Source organism: Xyrauchen texanus, chromosome 33 (assembly GCF_025860055.1).
Source record: "Xyrauchen texanus isolate HMW12.3.18 chromosome 33, RBS_HiC_50CHRs, whole genome shotgun sequence".
In the NCBI taxonomy this organism is placed as follows: domain Eukaryota; kingdom Metazoa; phylum Chordata; class Actinopteri; order Cypriniformes; family Catostomidae; genus Xyrauchen; species Xyrauchen texanus.
Genome location: NC_068308.1, coordinates 12,881,628 through 12,902,485, shown reverse-complemented (window position 1 = coordinate 12,902,485; position 20,858 = coordinate 12,881,628). Strand labels below are relative to the sequence as shown.

The following is a 20,858-nucleotide window of genomic DNA, read 5'->3' as shown; positions in this document are numbered from 1 at the left end:
GTTTCAAAGTTTGAGTCCTTCAGAGAGGTTTATCAAGTCAGCCGGACATCAGACGGCTGACACAGCTCCCTCTCTGTTACCTTACTGGAAAAAGGTGAGGAGTACACATTACTGTGAGCTGCTCCTTTCTTATCAGAGCGTATAAATCATGAGACGTAAATTATTACCCTTTTTCTTGTAAGATGATTGCCGGTTCTTGACCACAATTGATGTTGTGTTGTTTTCATAGGATATGTGCTTTGCATTGCATGGGGCTTAAAGGAATATTCCGGGTTCAGTACAAGTTGAGCTGAAACAGCAGCATTTGTGGCATCATTTTGATTACCACAAAATCTCATTTCAACTCATTCCTCGTTTATAAAAAAAAAAAAGAGCAAAAATCCAGTTCTAGTGAGGCACTTATGATGAAAATGAATGGGACCTGTTCATAAACATTTAAATACACACAGTAAAGCCACAAGACAATGATGCAACCTTATCTGTGTAAAGTTATATCCAATATTAGAACTTCAATGTGGATATAACTTTGTAATGGTATAAACCCTGTAATATGGTAAACCCCTGATTTTTTCTTCACACTAAAATCATCTTAACACACAAACTTTATGTTTCCATCTTGTGGCTCTACTTTTGAAACAATGTGTGTTTTAACCTTTATGGTCTGGTCCCATTCACTTCTGTTCTAAAGGTCTTACTGTAACTGCATTTTTTGGCAATTTGTTTTTTAAATAAAGGATGAACAAGTCGAAAAAAAAATTGTGCTAATCAACATTATGTCACAAATAAAACTGCGGCATACTGTCGATTACAACAGAAAATTATTTAATTTGGACTTATCTCTGTAAAAAAGAAAACTTACACTTACAATGGAAATCTGCATAAACACACGAGTCAAAATTATTTTCTGAGGTAACTGACAGGACAACAATGCTGCTGATGATAGCACCCATTTAAAACCAACATGTTCAATACAAGTTAAGCTCAATCGACAGCATTTGTAGCATAATGTTGATTACCACAAAATATTATTGCAACTTGTCCCTCCTTTTCTAAAAAAAAAAAAAGCACTTGAATGCGTTTATGCTCTTCTATAAAAGCTCGTGATTTTTTTGAGCTTTGAAGTTGTTTAAATCTTCATTTTTTGTCATTTTAGGGTTTTTGTTGACGTTACATCATCATGGGAATCAAGTTGTAAAATTGGCTATAACTTTACACAGCAAAGGTTAGCAAGTGATTACATCACAGTACAATGAAATGGTGTCTATTTTAAAATGTATGAAACAGAAAACCTGCACAACTTAGTTAAGGATAAGACACGTTTTCGTTCACATTAACATGAATGGACATTAAAGGAATATTCTGGATTCAATACAAGTTAAGCTTTTGGAGGGTATAAAGGCAGAAATGTGATGCCTATAATTTTATAAAAAGCACTTATTATTAATTATTCTGTTAAAACTTGTGTATTATTTGAGCTGTAAAGTTGTTTAAATCTTCTTTTCTTCCATTGTTTTAGGTTTTGTTGACATTATATCATGGCAACGAAGTACATAGAAAATGTCAGCTAGCGATTTTATCAAACTAAAATCATGTAAACCCACATATTGTTGTGTCTTGTGATTATACTTTTGAAACAGTGAGTATTTTAACCTTTACGAATTGGCCCCATTGACTTCCACTGTAAGTGCATCACTGGAACCCAGATATTTTTTTTAAAGAAAAGGAGTGACAAGTCAAAATGTATTTTTGTGGTAATCAATATTATGCCACAAATGCTGTTGATTGATCTTATCTTGTATTGAACCCGGAATATTCCTTTAAGAATTCACTGTTTGGAAATATGTGAACAAGTTGCTGAGCCATTTCAGGGCTTCCTTCTTTAAAGAGATTCTTATGAAATGTTATGAATGCATACTTAACTTGATTAATTATAAACAAAACAGATTTTTGCAGCTTGAAATGCCACAGATGAAGGTTTAAGAAAACTTAGCAGTAAAGTGTTATTCTAGGTTATTAAAAATAATCAGAATAAAAGGTAGTTCAGAATCTAAATATAAAATAAAATACAGAAATAAATATTTACAATATGTACACTACCGGTCAAAGTTTTGAAACACTTATTCTTTATTATAATTGGGGGGTTCCCGCTTGCTTCCCTTCACATTTTAGAATAATAGTAAAGTCAAAAATAAATCAAAACTGTGTTATATTTTAACATCTTCAAAGTAGTCACCCTTTCAAGGTATCATCTCGGGATGCTTTTTAAACAGTTTTGAAGGAGTTCCCATCTATGTTGGGCACTTATTGGCTGCTTTTCTTTATTATTTTGTCCAAGTCATCAATTTCAAAAACTTTTTTTTTATTATTAAAGTTTAGTTTTATAATGAAATTAATTAACATGGTGGCACAAATATATTTTTGTCTACAAAATTAATTTCAAACATTTAAGCATACGCCTTCAGATCAAAAGATTTGTAAGATTATGAGAAACATTTCAGTCAAGTGTTTCAAAACTTTTGACCGGTAGTGTATGTGATGTTTTAATTGCAGCCTGAGCACTTACAGCAAAACACAACTATAAAAGAGGAACAGACACTTAACATAGAAGTCAGACAGCCATTAAACCGATTAAACTGATAATTCTTTAAGAGGCAGCAATACGGTTTCATCGAATGATCAATAATCTACAGGGATGGGCACTGAGATTCAGCTGTTCCAAGAGATAGAGATGCTCTTGAATGGCAAGATATATAGCATTACGCTCAATTAAATGTGTCTTTATATTAACAGTGCCAGAAAGTGTAGATTGACTACTTATATCGGTTATTTTTCCCCCTAACTGTTATAAGATTGCATAGCAAGTGCGGGATTGTGCTCATCAGTTATAAACACAGAGTGTTTTAAATAAATATTCATTAAAAACCATCACCAGGCTGAATATGCATTCAAAGCAAAATAAAAACCTACTTTTACTCTTTCAAGGCACTACTATACAAAGATACTTTTTGAAGTGTGCAAAAAAGAAGCTCAGGTTAGATTATCTTACTATTAAGAACTAAATAAAAATAACAGAACAAAAAGTTGAGATCACTTTCAGACTACCATGTACAGGTAGGTCCAGTAAACCTAAAATTTGGAAAATTAGGCTTTGCAGGATATGCATAGTGAAGGGACTGAAATCAGTGTACTTTTCTACCAAGATTGATATTCCAGCCAGTCATGTTGGCACTTTTGCTCAAGTTCGCAAAGATGCAATCTGTTCGGTTAGTTTATTTGTTTTTTAGATGTTGACTTGAAGGGAACTTGATCCACTTAGTGTCTCGCTGTGAATCATGAATTTATCCCTATGAAACTCCACCAGGAACATGACTCATGAACAGCAGGATCAACGTTTAATAATCTAATTTCACTCTTTCATGGTACACAAAGACACTCAGAAGCAGCAAATGGAGTCTGTGCAAAACGCTTTATGCGTTTGAGAAGTCTTTTCTTTTACTCTAAATGCTATAGTTTGGTCCTTTATCTCTCCGTAATTTCTGTTGACAGTTGGTTCACGATGACCTGGATAACAAAGTCTTTTTGGATCTTGGTGTCCTGTAGGCGGGTTTTGTCTGTGAGAAGCTTCCCAGAGAAGAACCAGCGCTGGTGAGCCACATCAATGTCCTCGTGAGCCAGCAGCTGCTTTTTCAGCAGGCCAATGGTATCGGTCATGCTGGCGTTCAGGCGCAGGTCTTTGCCGGTGGAGAGCCGAACCTTTAACTGGAACTCTTTCTTCTGTGCTGTCTGGGGCTCAGGGTTGTCTGACAGGTCTTCCTCGCTTCTCTCTGTAATCAGATTGACAGGTGGGGCCAGGCAATATACCGGTAGCTGGTAACGGTTGCCGAGTTCATCATAGCACTCCGTCAGGGAGCCTAGAGTGGTTGACAGTACAAACAACCATCAATGATAGGGGCAAAACAACAATGCTACAGCTGCAACAATGCAGGTCAACATTTTTGACAATTTTGACTGCCTACACTTAATGTTATATACATTAAAGAAAGAGGTTATATAACAATTGTGGTGCAATACAACTTCCCCTCTAGGCCAGGCAAGTAATTCATTGCAATTCAAAACAAGCCATACAGGGTTAAACAATGACTACATTAACGTGGACTCCAGAAAGTGGAGCGAGAAAGAAGCATTCCAGTTTACATGCAGCGTAATCTTTACTCCCGTATACATGCATCTCGGTCAGTAAGCAGCTTTCTCCACAGCAATTTAACTTCCCTTCAACGCTTGTGTAAATAACAAACATGGGATCTGTGGAAGACTTCACTATATTATTCCCCATTGCTACGCTTTATTTACAGATATTTTAGAGTTGTTGCAGTAATTATTTCCTGAACTTTCTATCACAATCTGCAATGGAATTGCACTGCAATAGTGGTGTTTCCTCCTTGACAGTCGACAGTCGATATTTTACATTGTTGTGTATAAATGGGTATAGTTTATAGTGTGTGCTTTTTCTACTGTACTACCAGAAATGTTCTTTCCACCGTGTTGACTTGTAGCTGGGCTTCATCCTATGACGTTTGTTTTCCAGTCTGTTCCATGCACATGCGTACTCTTCAAAAACCTGTTAAAATGTTGCTTATGCATTTACATGGCCACATAAGCCAAGTTCTCTGGGAATGTCAGTCCGCTTTCTCTTAATCCTTTAAACGGTGTAAGGAAATAGACGTTCTTGTTTACATGACGTTTCAGAACACTGCTTACTGCATATTTCTGGAATAAACAGTCTTCTTAAGTGCATGTAAACATGGTCAATGATGAGGTATATCTAATGAGGTAATTAAAGAAACAGTTCCCTGAAATGTTTTTATTTGGGGATCATTTACTCACATTCTGCCATTAGTTTTTTATATTAGTAGATAGTAATTGGTGCTGCCAAGCTGCCAAAAGGACAAAAATGCTCCATAAGAGTATCATAAACACAATTGTACACAGTATTTCAAGTCTTCTGAAGCAATACAATAATCTTCTATAGTGTTGGGAACAAAGAACAGGTTCTTATTCAGAACCGGTTCCATTTGTTTTTAAATAGCAGAACTGGATGATTTTCATGACCTTTAGTTCCATTAACAGTTCTCGAAAGTAAATAGTACACTGCACTAAAATACTCTGACAGAATATCCTGTGATACCATTCAGAAGCACTGCAACACCACTAACAAATCATCAGTGTGAAACATACAGTGCAACTACTTTAGTCTGATTTTCAAATGGATTACTCTCACTCACATATTGCACTACCAGTGTAGTTTGCTTCCCGAGCAAATGACTTATGAGCTGTTATTTTTGTGAATGAAATGCTTAATGAACCGCAAATCATTGCTTTAATTATGTCGGACTCGAAATGAACCAATTGTTGCTGTTATGTGTCCTTAAGGCTTGTTAGTAATCCTTTGATGATTGTTGATATGATTGTGTGGTTAAGACCCACATTATGAGTTTTGTTGTAATCAGTGGTGTCAGCCAATTCACAGGTTGGTTTTGTTGTTACGTGCCATCATGTAACTACTACAATAAAAGACGGGTGTACAACTACGTCTCATTTAAAATGTCCTGTGTATCAGAGCCTCAACTGAGGCGCCGCAGCTCATGACGTATAAAGTGCTGGCATGTTTCATCATTCTCTCTCTCTCTCCTCAACAGTTTCCTGTAACTTTTAACTGTCTTGTCAAATAATATAAAGGCTCATGTACATCTCCACATAAAGCATGCAATTTTATCAGCCTGAATCAAAACTCAATGTTGCATGACTGTCAGTCCATGACACTCCAAGCAGGCAATCGGGGTTATGTAAACTTACAGTTGTCAGGAGATTGCTTCATGCTGGATTGGCACATGAAAATGTCATATTCACTATGCACCAAGTAAAAACATTTTTTTATTTGGTCTTTTGTGAGAAAATGCAATTGCTAATAGACATGCTGGACTATTGTGTGCACTGTTATTTTATTTCCATCTTCCTAATATATTAATTTCTTAATGTGCAAACAAATTACAACATTTGAATTTTTTAAAAATTATTATTACCTTTTCAAAGTTAAATATTTGTAGTAAATATAGAGCTAAATAAAGTTAACATTAGTATAAAATAAAAAAAAGTATAAAAGTATTTTATTACATTTAATAAATTGTGATATATTGGCCGGCAGCCGTACTGCTCTCTGGATATTGGCATCGGCCATATACCAAAACCCATATCAGTTGACCATATCAGTTTTTTTATATTTATTCCTTAAAAGCACAAAAAGAATTGTTAATGGAACAAGAATCGTTAAGAGGTATCGGAACCACATTCATTAAGTTACTAAGGATTCCCATAACTTGTTTTGTGTGAGAAATGGACTGAAATGTCAGCCAATACTTACTGAAAATTCTCCACCACAGCTTTCAAATCTAATTTGGTATCTGATACGATCACATCACAGTATCTGAATGATTATGATTTGCCAGTAATGACAAATATCATTGGTTCTCACATGTCACATGACTAATTGCAACACGACATGTTTGAATATTGTGCCAAATGAGATGAAAGAACTGTTGAATTTCAGCTGACTTACACTTTAGTTGGTTACTCAGACTAAGTTACTGAATGGCTTTAGAACTTTTGGAATATAGCACACATGGACAATTTTTATATAGCTTTTATTATGCTTTTTTTTTTTGTCATTTTTGGAGATTGGCAGCCCCCCCTCCCTTTTTAAAATTAAAAATTACACTTTTATTGTTTGGAAAACAACCTATACAATCTGCCTAAAATCTTTATTTGTTCTAAGGATGAAATAAATTGAAATGGGTTTACAACAACATGTGGTTGAGTAAAAGATGAATCAACTATTTCTTTACTGCCAAAAACCAACAAACCACAATGCTATTCTTCCACATTCCCAATGTAATGAAACTTGATTTTATTCACAACCAATCATTCACCATATTCACAGGGTAAATTAACGACTCTCACCATGTGGTAATGTGATACTGGCTCCATCCACTATAGCCTGTGCCAGCTCTTGATCATTACATTCCAAAGCCACAGAGGCAGCTTTCAGGGCATCCCAGATCTCCTTCCGTCCCTCAAATGCTGGAGCGGTGTCCCAGAATTCATCTCTCTTACTCCGGAGCTGCCCCTCCGTCATGGGGTAGTCGCTCTTCCATTTTGGCTTGTCTTTCTTCAGGGGCTCGTTACGACCTTTAGTTGGAGATGATTTAAGAATTACCACAACCATCACTGTGTGAGATGTGTTGGCTACACAGTATTTCTATAAATGAGCTTGGAATAACAGCACAGCTGAATGTTGCTAAAAACAAACTAAAACTTGCAAGACTGGGTAGCTTTGATGACTCATGATATCAAAGAAACACCCAATTATTTTTGATTTAGATTTGGCCAGGGCTCTACTTAAATAAAATTACAATGAGGTTATTTTAAAGACAGATAAATCAAACTCATTTGCTTTGAACATACATTATATATCACACATGCAAACAAAAGACTTTCCAATTGCATTTTGTATCGATACTTCTCAGGCAACAAAGGGGATTAAATAGAATGTAAAAGTAATAGTGTAATAAACAAGAATGGACATTCATTGCCTTCAAATTCTTATAGTTTAATGGATGAAATAGGACATTTTTACATAAAAGCCAGGTGAACAACAACTTTATGGAGTTTCCTTTGTGTCTTTATTATTCAATCAAACATACTGTGTTTGAGAGTAAAATTTATTATTTTGTAATTAAAAAAAATAAAAGAGTGCAAAAAAGTCTTCTAAATGCTCAAAAATAAAGAAGTTGATAACAAAATTATTTGCAGTGCGTGTAATCTTTTGAAAACTTTTTTTTTTTTTGTGCACTTCAAAAACTTTTCATCACAAACCCACACATTTTGCTCTCTTTTCTGCTGTCTTTTTTGCGGCTGTAAATATTTTGCTTGCGAGTTGAAAAGTTTTGCTTGCGAGTTGAAAAGTTTTGCTTAGCGTAAAGCTGTACCTCAGTGGGCGGTCTCTAACAACCAGATGAAAGGCCTTTTTCTATTGGTCACCCTCGATTGAAGTGACCGGTTGGCCACGCCCATTACAGTTTCCCGCCGCTGCTGCTGCCATCATCGTCGCACTGCGGTCAAGCCAGCCGTGGTTTGAAAATACACGGTCAAGCCAGCCCAGTATGGGACGTCCCGTATAAGAACTGACCATTATTTTTTTCTACTTAGAAATGAGGTATTAATGGGCCTCTGAAGTCAAATAATGTGACATTTCTCCAAAATGCTACAGTAAAATGGTTTGATATGAAGTGAGTATACTGTATGGGACGTCCCGTATAAGAACTGACCATTAGTTTTTTCTACTTATTAGAAATGAGGTCTTTATGGGCCTCAGAAGTCAAATAATGTGACATTTCTCCAAAATGCTACAGTAAACTGGTTTGATATGAGTTGAGTATACTGTATGGTATGGGACGTCCCCTACAAGAACTGACCATTAGTTTTTTGTACTTATTAGAAATTTGGCCTTTAGAAATAGATAGATAGATAGATAGATAGATAGATAGATAGATAGATAGATAGAAATAAAGAAAAAAGATAGATAGATAGATAGATAGATAGATAGATAGATAGATAGATAGATAGATAGATAGATAAAAAAGACATAGAAAGAAAGAAAAAAGATAGATAGACAGACGGACGGATCGATCTGGGCAACTCAAGTGCTCTGAAAGCGTTCTTTCTGTGCTGTTACTGAAATTACCGTATTCATAGTAATAGGCGACACACTTCTTTTTTGGCGGCTGGCTTGACCGTGTATTTTCAAACCACGGCTGGCTTGACCGCAGTGCGACGATGATGGCAGCAGCAGCAGCGGCGGAAACTGTAATGGGCGTGGCCAACCGGTCACTTCAATCGAGGGTGACCAATAGAAAAAGGCCTTTCATCTGGTTGTTAGAGACCGCCCACTGAGGTACAGCTTTACGCGCAAGCAAAACTTTTCAACTTCACTAAGCAAAACTTTTCAACTTCGCAAGCAAAATATTTACAGCGGCAAAAAAGACAGCAGAAAAGAGAGCAAAATGTGTGGGTTTGTGATGAAAAGTTTTTGAAGTGCACAAAAAAAAAAAAAGTTTTCAAAAGATTACACGCACTGCAAATAATTTTGTTATCAACTTCTTTATTTTTGAGCATTTAGAAGACTTTTTGCACTCTTTTATTTTTTTTAATTACAAAATAATAAATTTTACTCTCAAACAAAGTATGTTTGATTGAATAATAAAGACACAAAGGAAACTCCATACAACTTCAACAATCATAACAGAGAGCAAAGAGAAAACGTTGAGCAGCAGAACTGATGTCTCAAGCACCATTCAAACATACAGCGACTTGTCATTCCGGAAGTCATTCATTTACAACAAACGTTGCTGATTTTGGCATTTAAAAAATTTAAACTATTGATTTACATCTGTTGACGTATAGCAACAATATATTAACATTTTATTGCAAATACATAGACATATGTATGTCTATGGAAAAAATTACTAGTATTCTTACTTTTGGGACCAGGCCATTGTGCTCTTTAATGTTAAAGCATTCAGCAGTGGAAATGCCCACAACAGCCAACAACACAACTAATCAGTAACCTCCAACTATAAAATCACTGTATTGGTAAACTGTTAATAATTGTGGAAAAAAATGGTTGAAATGGTTAAACATGGCTCCAAATAAATAAATAAAGATGCAAATTGAAACTTGGTTAAATTAAATTGAACATTTCCTAAGCTTTTAAGTTGAAGAAACTGGACCCAGCTATATACGAGTGCTTTTACACTTGGTTCGATTGCATGGACGACCCAGAGTTCATTTCCACCCCCTCCCCTCTGTTCATATCATATTATTCGTGTCCGAACCACGGTCCGGCTACGTCATCAACGCGAGTACAAGCAGAAGCTGTTTACCACTGTAACTAGGTAACAACTCAAGAAGTCGACTGTATTAAGAGAAGTATTAAAGTTTGTCTCATTGGATTTACTACGAAAACTTGCCATGCACAGAATAAGACTTGTGTTTGTCTGCCGTGGATGCATTGAATGTGCAATGACATGATGAATGTTAGCGTTTGTCTGCCGCGAGCCCACAGATGTGTTGCGAGATCAGAAATGCATTATACCATAATATTTGCTATCGCGAACCTGCAAAGATGCAAATTACACATCATCACAAGCGTTTCACTTCCTCGATTTGTACTACTGCATTCATATCAGCAATGAACCGTACCAGAGTTCACATGAACTGTACCCCAGACCACCTTTTGGTCTGGGGTACAGTTCAAGTGGGCCCGAGTGCGGTTCGTGGGTGCGGAAAACAGCGTTCACAAGAACCAAACTTTGACGTCATTCGACCCCGAGTGCGCACCAAAAGTGCTAGTGTGAAAGCACCCTAAAAGGCACCTGTTGATTAGTATTAATAATGCATATGCCCATGGATCAAAGTCAGGCAACTATACACTTTAGTCTCAAAGGCAGATGAGTGTGTGTGAAAAATACACATACTCGAGTACATATGGCTGAGCAAAGGTTGTGTGTTTTTGACTGTTTGTCTGCAAATACATCCCTCCCATATGGGTTGATCACTTAAGCTGAAAAATAACAGACTACATCTACACAGTTAATATAGCTCAACAATCCTGAGGACAATGACTAAACTCTAAACATCACTTCCCAGCCCCTTGCTATCTTGTCAAATAAAGCCTTTGTTTTGAAACAACAATGATATGTTGAGCCCAACACATTGGCAATTGGTACAGATGAAACTTACATAATCATACAAGGCCTGATGTACACTGACTGAGCACTTTATTAGGAACACTTTGGTCCTTAAGTGCCTATCGTGGTCTTCTGCTGTTGTAGCCCATCCACCTCAAGATTTTAGGTGTTGTGCTTTCTGAGATGCTATTCTGCTCACTACAATTTTACAGAGCAGTTATCTGAGTTATTGTAGCCTTTCTGTCAGCTCGAACCAGTCTGGCCATTCTCTGTTGACCCCTCTCATCAACAAGGTGTTTCCGTCCACAGAACTGCCGCTCACTGGATGTTTTTTGTTTTTCGCCCCATTCAGATAAGCTCTAGAGACTGTTGTGTGGGAAAATCCCAGGAGATCAGCAGTTACAGAAACACTCAAACCAGCCTATCTGGCACCAACAATCATCCCACTGATCCAAATCACTGAGATCAAATTTTTTGCCCATTCTGATGGTTGATGTAAATATTAACTGAAGCTCCTGACCCGTATCTGAATGATATATACACTGCAGCCACACGATTGGCTAATTAGATTATCACATAAATAGGTGTACAGGTGGTCCTAATAAAGTTCTCAGTGAGTGTATATGCAAGTAACATTACAAATACAATACATGAGCAAATAAAATAAATGGGACAATAGACTTGTGTATTTGCAAATGTTATTGTGGCTGACCCTGTTTGTAATGTTGAAGCTGGGTGTGGTGGAGAAACACCAATTTGGCTTCAAGGTAACAAACAAAACAGTTTGCAATTTTGTTTCATCGGATTGTCCCCAGTATTGCCTGCTTTTGTTTTTAGCATTTGGTATTGAAGGTAATGAATGCACCACCACATGCCTGTTTGTTCTTTTTTGGATGTCCTAATTTGAGCTAAAAAGTAAAACAAACAGATCCCAGTCTTAACAAGTCTAGGCCACCGCAAGATGGATGCATCTGGTCTTTTTTTTTGGTCAAAATAAATGCTTTTTATTTCTCTTTCACCTGTATGCTAGAGGGAAATAAATGTGCTATTGCTATTTCAGGGCAGTGACTATAATAAATCAATAAAAACAATCTTAAATACAATAGCATTTTATCTTATATATACAAGGCCTCTAGAAAACATTAACATGTCTATTTTTTCAGGTTGTTCAGTTCACTCAATTAAAATGAACTAAAGCAACACAATTCTAGAACATTTTGTCACAACTTGATTTCATTGTATTCTATCCAATTACATTTGTAAAATTGAAGTTTACTCAATCCATTTGAGTTTGGACTATATTAATCCTTTACTGAGCATTGATGAAACTGAGCAGGGGATTTCAATTTGCTAGCATGCTTTAATGCTCGGTTATATTGGTATTTAAAGAGATTGTCTGTTAGGCTGGAGTTTCGGGGGTTACCACTGTGGTAAAGATTGGCACTCATGCTTAAGTTTAGGATGGACTTTCACTCTAGTGATGTTTGATTTGAGTGTTGCTTAGCGCTGTAAGCAGTTGCTATTCAATTGACATAACACTTTCACTGTCCTTACACTTGCTCACCCGGCATATACTAATGATTAATACAAATGAATTAAGTTGGACCAACATAAAACATTAGCAAATTTAGTTTGACAATCCTAATAAATTTGAGTTAAAACGAATTATGCTTGCTGAATGAAACTGACAATCTGAATGAAAGAAATTCAATTGCTTGTGAAATCTTCTCAAAGTCAATTAAGTAAGGGTAATGACATTATTTTTTGAGCAATTTGGCATTATTATTAATGCAGAAGGAAACTTCCAGAAGGCACAGCCAAACTACTCTTGTACTGGATATCAAAAAGTCCTACAGTAGCTGTTAGGGGAAGTGCTTATAAAGGGGTCTTTCCGTTACATTTGCCATTGAGCAATTCATTCCTTCTGTTAAAAGACTGTTGCAATAAAAATAACACTAACACTTTACAATAAGGTTCTATTTGTTAAAAATCGTTAAAGAACAATGATTTTTCACAGCATTTCCTAATATTAGTTGATGTTAATTTATCAAAATACAATAGTTCATTGTTCTTGTTAGTTCATAATGCATTATTTCCAATGTATGCAGTTTTTTAATGTTAAATGTACTGTATTAGTACATGTAATAATTAAGATTCATCAAGATTAATAAAGGCTGTAAATGTGTAGCACATTGTTAGTTCATGTTTTTGTTTTTTTGAGGGGACTTGACACCATTCCAACTTTCATGCCGAAAAACCAGGCTAAAATGTGATAGGCCTAGTGATTAAAAACACAGTACATACAAAGTTTCTTAAAATTATTTTTGATTAAAAAATAAATAAATATTGAAACCAGCATTTTAAAATAATGTTTTCACTTCAGAACAATTGAAAGGGACTTCTTATATGTTTTCAGTTAGGCCTACGTTCTGCAAACAATTCAGTTAGTTTTCATTCAATTTCTTAAAGGAATTAAAACCACCACAATCCAACCAATATGCTTTAGAGTCAGTGGTTTCTGGCACGACTCACATTTCGTAAGCCTGGATTGGCCACTTCAACATTGTGTAAATGATCTTGCTAGTTCATGTTAATTATCATGTTGACAGAATGTATACAACATGATTGTAACGTGTTACCATAATAATAATAAATCTGCCAAAGGTTTGATAAGGAAGTGACTAAATCTAGACAGTGTGTGGGTGGAGTGTTTGCAAGGTTAACGCAAGTGACTCAGTTGCTCCCATCCTGTAGATGCTCCAGCTGTAGCCAAATGCTCAAAAGGTCACCTTTCATCCAAACACATTATTTATAGCATGGGCAGCTTAGGTGTAATAAGTAATCAGGTTACACACATTCAGGATTTACTCAAGTGTTGTTCTGCCCAGAATGCCTCACTTCACCTGACAGTATAACAGTGCACTAAGGGAATGATGGATGGGCATTATTGACATTTTCACGTCGCATTGGATTCTAGGAAATTTCTTTCATTCTACTGAAGCCCTCAAAAGCAACTTAAAAGCAGCAAGTCCTTTTGACGTGACAGGCAGAAAAATGCCACAAACGGCTGCATTTACATTGCAATGGTTTGGTCAAATAAAAGAGACCACTGGCAATGTGAAGAGCTCCAAAAGAAACTCTTTAAAGGGGTCATAGAATGCCATTTTTGTACAAGTTCATATGAATCTTTAGGGTCTAAATGAAAACTTTGTAATATTCTTTTATTAAAAATTCTCATTAGTATTTTAAGAAAACACTAATTTTACCTGCTCAAAAACAGCTCCGTTTTCAGCACGCCGTTTCAGAGCATATGACTTTAAATGATAATGAGCTTTGGTCACCCCGGCCCTCCGTTCTGGAGATATTCTCCGTATAACTGTTTTTTTGACATTACTTCTTAATCAGTAACATACAAGTAAACCAGGTGTAACTTGTTACCATGTTAACTGTAACACCTGCGTACACAGATTTTAATAACACAATAACCATAACGCGTTGTTCATTATAAATGTGGGATTATGAATTATATTGAGAACGTAAACATTGGCCACATTCATTGTGAAGCATGCAAGCGATTTGCAAAGATTAATATAAAGGTTAATAAAACGTTACACTTACTACTTCTGGAGGTGCAGAGGGAATATAAATAGTTGGTACCGAATCTTTTTTCAGCAGCAGCTTCTTAGCAAAACCAGCTTTATACTGACCCTCGTTTATAAAGCAGTCTGGTGAAAAATGATTCGCGCAAACATGAACGCATTGACGTTGCTCGTGGGGAATATTACCATCGTAAACAAAACTCAGCCACTGCATCTTCAGCGGTTCAGATTTAGGAACATCAAAATGACTGCTGTGTTCGTTATTACACCGAAGAACAGAACACCCACAATCGCTTAGGCGCCATTCTGCTCCAGTGTATCAACAATGATGACGGACTATGATTGACCGCTCACTCACGAGCGAGGGCGGGTCTGTGTTGAAACACTGCTGTCAATCAACAATCCTGGGAGGGGCGTCCAACCGTGTGACGTCACACGGTCGAACGGCTCGATTTGAGGCAGGGGAAAATATATAAGGAGATTAAAACAAAAACACTGGATGGATTTTTATCATAATAGGATGGTTGTGTACAGGCACAGCCAACACACATTTCAGTACAATCAACTTGAAAAAGTGCATGTACCATTATATGACCTCTTTAAACATTAACTCTGTGTTCGAAGAGCACAAGAAAAACACAAGAGTCAGCAGGAAGTCAAAGATCTTAGTACACTTTATGGTTATGACTTATGCCACAAGAGATAATGTAGATGTGTATTGCAAAATATGACAGACAAAGTTCGCCAATTAATATGTCTAGTCAAATGATAAGCAAATGTTAGCAGCTCTCTGTACGTCTTGAGGCAAAGAACTCTTGGGTGGACGATAACGTTGCATTCCATTCCTGTAACTCTCTAGTTACATCCCCAACACACAACACAAGCAGGGGCATATTCTTCTCCCCCACCCAGTGTTTCAACATTATATGCAGGAACACGAGATACGTCCTCCCCCCTTAAGTATCAAAGACTGTTTTATATATAAATAAATATACATATACACACACATACAGGGTCTTGGTAACACACTTTTTACTCCAGCAAATATTTCCAACCTAGTCTAATGGAATGAACATTACTATAACAAATTTAAGTGCCGCTTTCTACATTTGCCTCAGTTTTCTGGTGAAATTAACACTAGAGGCGCTACAAAAACGGTGCATTTTATTCACTTTCACACAAAGCAACAGGCACTATGGCTGTTTATGACTTCATAAACACGTATTTTTCACTCTATTACTCAAACCCCACTATATTATTTTATCAAAACACAAAAAACTTTATTATTTCAATCGCTTTTGGCACCCCCCGCAGGATAATTCACTTGGAAACTGCCACCAAACGTATAATACAGCATGTCATTTTGATTTGTAAAACTTTTGCAAATGAGGTCAGGCTAAATATTTCTGATAATAGGTTAATAAAAAATGTTTATGCATAGCTTTATACCACAACCATAAAGTCTGAGCTACAAAAAAAGTTATTGAACATTTTCACAGATATTGCCCAGGAAAAAAAGATACAGTTCATGGAACACACATTGAGGTTTTGTGACAAATTTCCCAATAGTGGGGTGTGTTGTCAAACAATATGTGGCAAGTTGTCGCAATAAAATCGTAGGTTTCAGATGAACATTGGGAGAACACGTGATTCTGTAACCACACCATTACAACCACCAAAACAAATTATACGCCTCTCTTTAAATCTCTGCATGCATTAAATAATAACCTATTAGGCCTAAAGGTTTTTTTGCCAAAATGTAAAATGTTAAACAATTTGGACAAAAACATAAAAACATTGTTTCGGCCAATAAATATTGTAATTGATAAACGTCTATACATTTATGAAATTCAACACATGTGATAACTTGCCCCCTTAAAAATAAGAGAACATGCCCTTACATGAGTTGGAAAATTCCTTGGTCCTAAGAACATGTTTAAACCTTTTGGTAAAAAACTGCCTTCATTATACAGATGACCCTTTTTTGAATTGTACGCCAGTGGGATTTGATTACCACTTTACCAGATTTCACTTGTTTACCAAAGAGCTACTACAAAAATACAATGAAAATTTACTTCAGATGGTAAAATTGACAAAATCATTAGATTTGTGAATAATTTTATTTTTAACTAGCATTTAAAACTAACTGACAAAACACACATGTTGTTATTGGACTTTTGACTCCAAATGTTATCATTACTAAGCTATGGTCCTTGAGACAACTTCCCCGTGTGACAACTTGCCCTGGTCTTCCTTTATAAACACTCCCATTAAAAAGTTCGGAATCAAAATAATATTTCTATGTTTTTGTAAAGAAAATAATTTTCTTCACCAAGGATTCTTTCAAATTTATTAAGAATGACAGTACACACTTATAAAGTTATAAATTACTATTTTGATTACAGTAAATGCTGAACATAAGTTTCTGCTCACTTGCAGCAATGACACCTTTCTAGCAGTAAGTTTATTAAGATTTTCAATTTCATCTGCTGTTTTCTATATCACTTTCAAAAGATGTAATACATTTTTTGAAACTATGTCTAAAATGTCCAAATCCCAGTGTCTTCTTTTCACTGTTGCAGATGAAACTGGTGTTTGGCTCCAGTGAGGAGTCCGTTTCTCAAACTAGAGACTGATGGACTTGTCAAACTCTCTGTCCTGGTCAGATCCAGTTTAATTTCTTCCGTTAAGACAGTAGTGCATGGAATAGCCTTCATCTCTCAAAAGAACAATCCACTGATTTATTTTTAAAGAGAGGTGTTTCTTTTTGGCAATTTTTCAAACCAACATTTTACTTGGAAGTGTAAAATTGACTTCCAGGAAATGCAAGTGTACTCAATACTTCGGCAACTGAAAGAAAGCCACTGAATTGCGATGTTCAAACGTCATTAAATAGCAAAGCCAATTTCAACTGTTCTAATAAGACAGGTTTATTGAGTATCATATTACCAAATTAGAATTATTTTTTTTTACTTTTGTGCCATCATGTGCAAAAACTATTTTTTCATAATAATAATAAAATTATATATATATATATATAAAATCTATTTCAAACAGTTATAATAATTTTCAACATTTCAATATCTCCATAACTTAAGCCTAAGATTTTGAGTCAAAAATCTAACTACACAAATGTGTGTTTTGTCTAGCAGCGGTGTTGTTTGTTGGTTTCAAAATATATACACCGATCAGCCACAACATTAAAACCACCTGCTTAATATTGTGTAGGTCCCCCTCGTGCCACCAAAACAGCATCAACTCGCAGAATAGTATTCAGAGATGATATTCTTCTCACTACATTTCATACACCATTGTGTTGGAAAATCCCAGGAGATCAGTTTTATATTGACAATTGTGGTGAGGAGAATAGCATCTCAATGCGGGCTGCCACTATTTTGGTGGCACGAGGGGGACCTACAGAATACAGCAGGTGGTTTTAATGCTGTGGCTGATCGGTGTATATATGTATTATTATGTTAAAATATCATTTTAAACACTGCATCAGTAAGCCAGTGTTTCATTAAGAATTAGTGCAAAGACACCATGGTCAGTTGCAATGGTCACTGCTGTAATTGTAAATCTTATCTCCTGTTTAGCACCAAGCATACACACCAAGCTGCAATTGCAGATAACCATACAGTGTGCTGCAGTATCATCAGCGTACTCTGATACTGCGCTCAACCTTTCACTGATAGAAGTCAAAAGTATGTCACTGTTGCTGATGATGTCACTGACTGGAGAATGAAAAGTAAACGTTTGCTTCAAAGAAAAGAAAATGTGGCTTGTCCACGCTAAAACAAATAAAAACTATTAAATCCCCTTACTGCACATGCAAAAAATCATAATTACTTGTAATTGACAGCAATTACAAGTAAACTTCCCATCGCCTTTGAAGGAATGCAATGTGAAGATTGTACAAAGTAACATTTATCTTTAACAATGCTATTAAAGGGGGCCTGGGTAACTCAGCGAGTAAAGATGCTGCCTACCACTCCTGGAGTCACAAGTTCAAATACAGGGCATGCTGAGTGACTCCAGTCAGGCTTCCTAAGCAACCAATTGGCCCGGTTGCTAGGGTGGGTAGGGTCATCCTCCTCGTGGTTGCTATAATGTGGTTCTCGCACTCGGTGGGGCACGTGGTGAACTGTACGTGGATGCCATGGAGAACAACGTGAGCCATCACATGAGCTACATCTCCATGGCTCAACAAGCCATGTGACAAGATGTGCAGATTGATGGTCTCAGATGCGGAGGCAGTCCTACGCAACCCAGATTGAGGCAAGTCACTATGCCACCAAGAAGACCCAGAGAGCATTGGGAATTAGGCATGCCAAATTGGGGAAAAAACTATGCTATTTCAGTAGATAGCAGGCACAACAACAGCACTAAAACACGGGCCGCCATTTTGATTGGTTTTTTAATTGGTCTCCATTTCCCTTGTCCACACTACAATGCAAAGATGGTGTTTTTAAATTTATCCACTTGAGAGAGCATTTTCAAAAAGCAAAATTTTCGCAGTCAAAAATGCCATCTCAGTGTGGACGAAAGGCCAAAACATAGAGAAAAATAGTGCGGACGTGGTCTGAGTTGTAATATAGCTTGGTATGCCAAATGCAAAACAACAGACACTACTGTCATGTGGGGAGAAAACATGCAGGGACATGCCCAGAGATAGGACACTGCAGTTTGCACTACAACTGGGCACCAACATGCATACAGAATAATAAAAACAGATAGGCCTATGCTACAACATTTGATAAGGAAGTTGATAATGGCCAAACGTTTAAAAGATTTTAAGGATACGTTTCAAAGCCAAAAAGGTTCCTGCACTTATGAATCTCTCTACAGATCTCTGAAGCAATGTTATCTCTACCTGATAATATTGTCATGTCTACAATGAGACAAGGAGCTTTAGAAATGGGACAGATCAACATTGTGACACAGCAAGTTGGCATTACCATTGTACAGTGATGGCATCAGATGGTGATCTTGGCACTATATAATTAGCATATTCCTTCACCATGTTATTTAGATAAGTGATTGACCAATTTATCAGCCAGGCGAATTAATCTGACAATATTGGGCCATTTTATGATTACCAGCATCGGCCGAAAACAGTGTTTGCTTGGTCGGTTAGCAGAAGTGTTACGGTAACTTCCTCTTGCATCAGTTCCAAAATCTACAAATACATTTGTCAATGGATAGTCAACACTTTAAATTTTCAAGGTTTTTCCTTTACAGGTTTATGCGAATTCAAGTAAATATTACATAAAATAAATGTTTGTTTCACTTTAGAAATGTATTTCAACGTATTTCAAAGAACACCATGGCACTTTTAGTGTTTGTGTCATTTGTTTAGTGTTCACAAAGGCTTAAGTCAATAATACACTTACAGTTTGCATATTTTTAATTAAACAAATATCCAAATCAGCATGCCAGAAGTCTAACCGCAGATCCTGAGTGTATTTGTGTGTGTTGACGTCTCACCTCCACGTTTCCTCTGCGTTCTTCCGCGTGACTCCGCGCGCTCTCTCCCCACACATCCTCCCATGATTGTCAATCAAACACGGGCCACATCTCAAGACAGCTGATAAAAATGTCTCTCTACACAAGAAGGCAGGGTGACATATGGCATGTGTCCAGCGTGGGTGCCTTTAGTCCAATAAAACACGCAGAAGTTGGGTGGATATGTTTTGATGTTAGCTACTAAGTGTCACCACATCACCTTGAGATGGCATCCGGGCGGGTTACAGGTTCGCTCTTTCCAGACTGCTTGTAATGTTTCCAGTACAGTACGTATAGTTGTATACACGTCTACTCTATTATCGTTTGATTTGCCGCACGAAAAACTATAAACAACTCAAATTAACTAAACCATTATAGATTACACATCCATAGAACAATCTTACTAGCGAGTTTTAACAACTTGCAACCGAAAAAAACAACAAAACAAAACAAATATCACAATTGAGGGTCGCGCGCAGAGCTCGCGATGATCGATCAGTTCTCTGGCACGAGACTTGCGCGGAGTTATTTCTGGCTTTCTCCCAGGAGCTAACTTTAAGCCTAGCCAGAGCACCATCAAATAACTTTATACCTATGTCACAAGTCCCGTATGAAAGAAAACTACATCAACAACACTAGTATTTAGGCTCCATGACTTATTCCGTACTCGCCTAATGATTCGTCGAGATACTGACGCATCGTAAATATGCCTATCTTCTTTATCTCTCGACAGTCCACCTTTCTTCCCCTCTGATGTTTCCAACTAGTTCACGACGTTGCTGGTGCGTACTGCGCATGCGCGCTCAGGCCACGTGACTCCAATTTACAAAAGTCCCCTGCAAAAGTTAGCTCTACTTGTGTTTTTTATTTCATTGTATTTTAGTATAATCAACGTTATTATTATTATTATTTAAGTGTATGCTTCCAAATTTATCAGATAATATAAATAAAA

At 36.6% G+C, this 20,858-nt stretch overlaps 1 protein-coding gene across 1 annotated transcript; it reads right to left on the bottom strand.

Moving 5' to 3' along the window:
- Positions 1–2,160: 2,160 nt before the first annotated feature.
- ubtd1b (ubiquitin domain containing 1b) lies at positions 2,161–20,664 on the bottom strand. Its single transcript, XM_052103351.1, has 3 exons — positions 19,889–20,664; positions 7,015–7,242; positions 2,161–3,911 (listed from the first exon to the last, which is right to left on the bottom strand). Exons 1-3 carry the CDS (start codon positions 19,950–19,952, stop codon positions 3,520–3,522), a joined length of 684 nt encoding a protein of 227 aa, XP_051959311.1. The 5' UTR covers positions 19,953–20,664; the 3' UTR covers positions 2,161–3,519.
- Between the last annotated feature and the right edge of the window lie 194 nt (positions 20,665–20,858).